Source organism: Babylonia areolata, chromosome 14 (assembly GCF_041734735.1).
Source record: "Babylonia areolata isolate BAREFJ2019XMU chromosome 14, ASM4173473v1, whole genome shotgun sequence".
NCBI lineage: Eukaryota > Metazoa > Mollusca > Gastropoda > Neogastropoda > Buccinidae > Babylonia > Babylonia areolata.
Window position 1 is genome coordinate 9,631,896 of NC_134889.1, and position 7,500 is coordinate 9,639,395.

The following is a 7,500-nucleotide window of genomic DNA, read 5'->3' on the forward strand; positions in this document are numbered from 1 at the left end:
CGCTAACCAACAGGTCATTTCAAATTCCATTTATCAATTATAGTTGTGTCGTTTCTTTTGATATTAATCTTCAGCCTGTACGGGTGTGCGTCTCTGTGTGTGTGTGAGGGGGGGAGGGGTGGGGAGGGGAGGGCGGGGGGAGCCGGGAGGGAAGGGTAAAAAACATGAAAAGCACACAATTGTCAAAAACGAAGCACCGAACAACTTGACGTTAGGGGCTTCTTTCATTCCACAGGTCATTAAACGCCACAGTGGTTGTGTCATTTTCTTCTGATATTAATTGCTTTTTCAGTCTGTCTTTTGCTGTTCATTAAAGTGCTTAGCCAGAATAGTGGTCAAACTTGATAAATCATAAGTTTACTTGCATGTGACTTAAAAGGGCCTTATCGTTTTGATCTATAGCTTTGTGTAACTTTAACAATGATTGTAATTCACACACACATGTGATATATTATACACTGAGAGCGCCACCCTTTTTTCTTTTTTTTCCCTGCCTGCAGTTTTTTTGTTTGTTTGGTTGTTTTTTTTGGGTTTTTTAAATGTTTTTCTATCGAAGTGGATTTTTCTACAGAATTTTGCAAGGGACATCCCCTTTGTTGCTGTGTTTTTGTTGTTGTTGTTTTTTTACGTGCGCTAAGTGCATACTGCGCACGGGACCTCGGTTTATCGTCTCATCCGAATGACCAGCGTCCAGACCACCACTCAAGGTCTAGTGGAGGGGGAGAAAATACTGGCGACTCTGCCGGGATTCGAATCAGCGCGCTCAGACTCTCTCGCTTCCTAGGCGGACGCGTTACCTCTAGGCCATCACTCCAGTGTGTGTGTGAATGCTGAACACACACACACACACACACAAACACACACACATATATATATATATATATATATATATATATATATATATATATATATATATATATATATACGAGGGTCATTCAATAAATAAAGTGAATTTTTCGGTATAAGGACTTCTAATACAGATAGAAGCTTACTTCTTTTTTTTTCAACGTAGTCTCCCAGCACTGTCACACACTTTTCCCATCTGTGCACAAGCTTCCGTATTCCCTCAGCGTAAAAATCTTTGGAGTGATGTCTCAGCCAGTCGCTCACAACACTTTTGACTTCATCGTCACTTTCAAACTTCGTGACTCTCGTGAAAGCTTTCAAGGGACCAAACAGGTGAAAGTCTGAAGGGGCAAGGTCTGGGCTGTAAGGGGGATGAGGGAGCAGTTCAGACTAAATGAGGTCATTGACTGATTCGATCACCTCAGGAGACCTCACTTCTGTAGCCCTTCCAGGCCTGTCTTCATCCTCAACACTGCTCCGTCCTTCTTTAAACAATTTAGCCCACTTGTAGACATTTTTTCGGCTGAAACATGTGGCACCATACACAGTTGACATTCTCCTATGAATTTCAACTGGTTTGCACCCTTCAGCAACCAAAAACTTGATAACTGACCGCTGTTCAATCCTGGAGCAAGCTTCTTGGTCGGCCATCTTTGTTAATCGCCAAAACTCTCAAAGTTTTTTTTAATCTGCAAAACAAATTAAATCCATGTGAAAAAGAAGTAAGACACACACAAAAAAAAAGAAAGAAAAGTAAGCTTCTATCTGTATTAGAAGTCCTTATACCGAAAAATTCACCTTATTTATTGAATGACCCTCGTATATGCGCGCGCGTGTGTGTGTGTTGAACAATTTACTAGTGGAAGAAAACGAACAACTAGACAACTCTTTTGTTATTTCAAAATAACTTTGCAAAAAAGCTGAAAAGAAAAATGTAAAAAATAAAGATCATCATAGAAATCCCATGACGACTGTAACTGGGGCCCATCTGAATCCCATCTGACGGATGGTGTGCCTGAAATGACAGCACTTTAGTCCCCCGTGGAATCCTCAGATATCCCGGCATTGGCAGAGATCAGTTGTCCCCCGTGGAACCCTCAGATATCCCGGCATTGGCAGAGATCAGTTGTCCCCCGTGGAACCCTCAGATATCCCGGCATTGGCCACTGACCTATAAACGTAAATACGATCTCAGTGGCATTGGCAGAGATCAGTTGTCCCCCGTGGAACCCTCAGATATCCCGGCATTGGCAGAGATCAGTTGTCCCCCGTGGAACCCTCAGATATCCCGGCATTGGCAGAGATCAGTCACCCCCTTATGGCACGTGACCCAGAGACACCAATCATAGTTCAGTGGTGTTCTCAACCATAGCGGGGAAAGTCACAATCCATCTACTTCCAATTACAGCCCAAGGTGGATGGAGTAAAGAAAAGGAGAAAAACAAGATAACAAAATATATCTAAAAAAATAAAGGAAACAAACAGATTACCTTGAAAATAATTGATCTTTGCACTGTATACATATCCATATAGACACATTCTCTCTCTCTCTCCCTATTTCCACCCCATCCACACTCACACATCCTCTCAACACACCCAGACAAACCTGACCTTCTAGCCGCCCGCTCAGCATCTTAGGCGTCAGTGTCATGGAGGTCTTCCCTTGCTCCTTCAGCTCGGACCACTGCATATCCACGGTCTCCTGGGCCACTTTGCGACACACACCACTCTCGTCAGAGGAACTCCTCAGGGTGAAGTCCTCGCGGAGGTCCACATGGTGCAGCACCTTGCGGATGCCCTCCACCACCTGGGGGTCTGCCCCCGTGCTCTGGGCCAGCTCCAGCACGTCCATCAGCTCCAGCAAGGCAGGGTCCTGGTAGCGGCGGAGAGCTGGGTGAGGTGTCAGTATTGCTGCTGGCTCCGACATGGTCAGTACTTGCTTTGCTGGTCTGTCGAGGAATCAAAGCATACCCGAGTGGTTTAGGCGTTGGACTTTCAGTCTGAGGGCCCCGGGTTCAAATCTTGGTAACGGTGCCTGAAAGGTAAATGGTGGAGATTTTTCCGATCTCCCAGGTCAACCTATGCGCAGACCTGTTAGTGCCTGAACCCGCTTCGAGTGTATATACACGCGAAGATCAAATACGCGCGTTAAAGATCCTGTAATCCATGTCAGCGTGCAGTGGGTTATGGAAACAAGAACATACCCAGCATGCACACCCCCGAAAACGGAGTATGGCTGCCTGAATGGCGGAGTAAATGAACAAAACGATCATACACGTAAAATGTTACATGTATATATGAGTGTGTAGGTGTGCGTAACTGAAACCTGATTGGATGACACAGGAAACGAAAGACGAGTGCCCAAATGACAGCCGTCAGTCGGCTCTACCCAGGTAGGCAGCCTGTTGTCTAAATGACCCCGTGTTTGTAAAGCGCTTAGAGCTTGGTCTCCGACCGAGGATAGGTACTGTATAAGTACTCGTACTGAGCGAAGATTTGACAGTATCATGGTAGGTAAGGTAGCTGGGGTCGGTTCTTACATCGTCTCAGTCGTATTGCTCCTCCTCTCTTTCCTGTCTTAGGTGTTTGTCGCCTGTCGGTCCTGTGGTCACTGCTGTTGCTGTTGTCTGGTTTAATGTCTGTTGGGAATGTTTTGCAACTGGGGGGGAGGCAGTTTGCAGAACGTTCAAAGAAAAGACAAAAACAAAAGGAGACACACCACCACAGCTGTGTTCACCCTGTGTGAGTCAACACGTTCGCTGCTGATTGAACTTTAATTGTCACTGTTACTGTCTCTCATTCCACAAGTTTAATTATATTATTCAGATCATAAACGAAACCTGTTAGTTGTAAATAAAATAATGATGTGGTATGATACGCAATGACACACACACACACACACACACACACACACGCACACGCACACACGCACGCACACACAGAGGAAAGCAGTAACAAAAAGCAAATTTCACTTGCACGCTGCACACTCTGCATAATCTTTACACAATACTTTGCAGCACTTTGCACTTCATTATAGCACGCATTCCATCTAAAGAAAAACTATTAAGACACGGAGACATAACAAGTCGTGTTTGTTTTTTGTTTGTTTGTTTGTTTGTTTTTTCCCAATGTGAGAGAAATTTCTGAAGTGAGTTTTTGGAATATCAGAACATCACTTACTGTGTAAAAATTCCACGGTGCACGAGAGGACTCCCGAAGCAAGCGAACACCAAGGCTGGTTTCAGCGAATGTACTTGTAACAAGTGATAACGTCATTGTCCGAAGCCTCGATTCAGGTTCACGGCTACCGTGCTCCCTACTATGGCGCACAGCTAGGCTCAAAAGAACAAAGTTTCAAATTTGAAAGGGAACTGATTCAACTGTTCGGGAAATGCTAAAACTAGTTGAATAGAAATTTCCTGAAGTGAACTGGGTTTTTTTTTTTGTTGTTGTTTTTTTTGTTTTTTGTTTTGTTTTTATGTTTTATTTCCCCTCTCTTCTAATACCAAACCGCTAAACCGATCAACAGCGCGCGCGCGCGCGTGTGTGTGTGTGTGTGTGGATGGATGGATGGATGGATGTACGTATGTGCGTATATGAATGTATGCATGCATGAGTGTGTGTTCTAGTGTTATTGTTGTTTTGTCTTCTGTCATACGTGGCAGGGCTGAAATCCAGCACAATGAACATACGACCTGAAATACAATAATGCGAAACACGCACACCTCACTACGCTATTCATTCCCTCCGGCCCAGCTGTTGATGCTAGGCCGTACGGTTCATCAATGCTTTGAAATGCTCCATGATCGTAATCATCACCAGTGATGATGATGATGAAGATGATGATGTTAATGATAATGATAATTATAACGACGACGACGATGAGAAGGAGGAGGAGGAAAAAGAGAAAGAGGACGGGGAGAAGAAGAAGAAGAAGAAGAAGAGGAGAAGAAGAACAACAACAACAAGTGTCAACAGCCCCTAGTAGGATTTGCGGGGTATAGCGGCCATCATTACGACACTAAGGAGGAGGAAGAAGAAGAGGAGGAGGAAGAAGAGGAGGATGAGAAGGAAGAGGACAGGAGATGAGGAGGAGGGGCAGGAGGAGGACGAGGAGGGGGAGGAAGAGGAGGATGAAGAGGAGGAGGAGGACAGGAGATAAGGAGGAGGAGGAAGAAGAGGAAGAGGAGGAGGAAGACGACAGGAGATGAAGTGAAGGAGGAGGAGGATGAAGAAGAGGACAGGAGAGGAGGAGGATGAAGAGGAGAAGGAAGAGGAGGAAGAGTAGGAGAAAGAGGAGGATGAGGAAGAAGAGGACAGGAGATGAGTAGGAGGAGGAAGAGGAGGTGGAGGAGGATGAGGAGGAAGAGGAGGAGGAGGCGGAGGATGAAGAAGAGGGCAGGAGAGGAGGAGGAGGTGGAAGAGGAGGAGGAGCAGCAGTAACAGTAGCAGCAGAAGAAAAATAACAAGAAGAAAAGAACAATACCACCACTAAACCAACAACAAGAACGACCAGACGAAGGAATAGAAGAAGAATGCGAAAGAGCAGAAGAACGAGAAGAGGATGAAGAGGAGGAAGTGGAGGAGGAGGAGGAGCAAGCAAGGAAGAAAGAAATGAGCAAGAACAAGAAGAACAAAAAGTCGAAAGAGTAGAAGAAGTAGAAGACGAAGGCAAAGGAGAAGGAGGTATATTCTATGACTGAGGATTCGATCCCTGGTTTGGCCATTTTTTACACGCTCCATACAGTAATAGATTTACCTAAAAAAAAATACATGACGGTCTGTTTGGTTTGGTTTGGTTTTTAACCCACTTTTGTGGCGAGAAGTTGACCATAGTGAAGAGTGGCGACTGGGGTCAAGAACACACCCCAGTTACACATCGGAACGTTAACCGCAGAGACCAATCGCTGATATGGGGGAAGGCGAGAGGGAGAGAGGGAGATAAGGGATATGGGTGGGGGGTGGGGGTGGGATGGACGGAGAAAAACAAGACATAACAAGACAAGACGCAACATAATTATTTTTGTATTTTCGAGTTGTGTGCTTGTTGTTGTTGTTGTTGTGTTTCATCCAGTCCTCGCCATAAACACACACACACACACACACACGCGTGCGCGCGCGCGCGCACACACACACACACACACACACACACACAATGTATACATACATTTTAACATACATGTGTATCAAACAGCTACCCTCAACACATTCGCATACATAGGCAGGCACAAACTTAAACACATGTGCGCGTACGCGCGCGCGCACGCGCACACACACACACACACAATACACATTCATATACATGCATGTAGTTATGTACACATACATATGTATACACACATAGTCAAGCACAGCTAACGCAAAGGAAGTGGACCTGCCACAATTGAACTTATTACTAAGGGAAAAGGTGAGTTTTGAGACGAGATTTAAAAGATGCGAGGGAATCAGAATGACGGAAGTTATCAGGGAGCTTGTTCCACGTCTTTGGCGATTGGAAAGAAAACGACCTGTGTTCATAGGTCTTACTTCTTTTCATAACTTGTGTGTGTACCTTGTTGTCTGTCTTCTAACGTCTGTCTGCCTGCCTGTCTCTCTCTCTTCCATTCCTTGTCAGTCTCCCCAGCAACATTGTTGTTATGCCATGATACGTGTGTGTCTTTTATTTATTTCAGAATCATTACCTGTATTCTTCTGTCTCTTATTATTTAATATGGTCTTCGGAAGATCTAATTTGTGGTGAGGACTGGATGAAACACAACAACAACAACAACAACAACAAACACACAACTCGAAAATACAAAAATAATTATGTTGCGTCTTGTCTTGTCATGTCTTGTTTTCTTCGTCCACCCACCCCCTTCCTCCTCTCTCCTCCTCAACAAAACCCATCATGTTTCTTTTTTTCCTATTACTGTATGGAGCGTGTAAAAAATGGCCAAACCAGGATCGAATCCTCAGTCATAGAATATATCTTCTTCTCCTTCTCCTCTTTCACCTTTGTCTTCTACTTCTTCTTCTACTCTTTCGACTGTTTGTTCTTCTTGTTCTTGCTCATTTCTTTCTTCTTTGCTTGCTCCTCTTCCTCCTCCTTCTCCCCCACCTCCTCCTCCTCCACATCCTTATCCTCCTCTTCCTTCTCCTCCTCCTCCCTTCCACCTCCTCCTCTTTCTCCTCTTCCACCTCCTCCTCTTCTTCCTTCTCCTTTTCATCCTCCCCCTCCTCCTCTTTCTCCTACACATCCTCTTCCACCTCCCCATCTTCCACCTCCTCCTCTTCTTCCTTCTCCTTTTCATCCTCCCCCTCCTCCTCTTTCTCCTACACATCCTCTTCCACCTCCCCATCTTCCACCTCCTCCTCTTCTTCCTTCTCCTTTTCATCCTCCCCCTCCTCCTCTTTCTCCTACACATCCTCTTCCACCTCCCCATCTTCCACCTCCTCCTCTTCTTCCTTCTCCTTTTCATCCTCCCCCTCCTCCTCTTTCTCCTACACATCCTCTTCCACCTCCCCATCTTCCACCTCCTCCTCTTCTTCCTTCTCCTTTTCATCCTCCCCCTCCTCCTCTTTCTCCTACACATCCTCTTCCACCTCCCCATCTTCCACCTCCTCCTCTTCTTCCTTCTCCTTTTCATCCTCCCCCTCCTCCTCTTTCTCCTA

At 45.3% G+C, this 7,500-nt stretch overlaps 1 protein-coding gene across 1 annotated transcript in view; it reads right to left on the reverse strand.

Annotated features, from left to right (window-relative positions):
* LOC143289473 (O-methyltransferase MdmC-like) overlaps window positions 1–4,108 on the reverse strand; it is an 8,447-nt gene extending 4,339 nt beyond the window's left edge. Inside the window, exons 1-2 of the mRNA XM_076598449.1 lie at window positions 4,027–4,108; window positions 2,453–2,795 (exon numbers count right to left, since the gene is read on the reverse strand). Of these exons, the coding sequence (XP_076454564.1) occupies window positions 2,453–2,773 (321 nt within the window). The 5' untranslated portion in view covers window positions 2,774–2,795; window positions 4,027–4,108. The remainder of the gene's footprint in view (window positions 1–2,452; window positions 2,796–4,026) is intronic.
* Window positions 4,109–7,500: the final 3,392 nt, after the last annotated feature.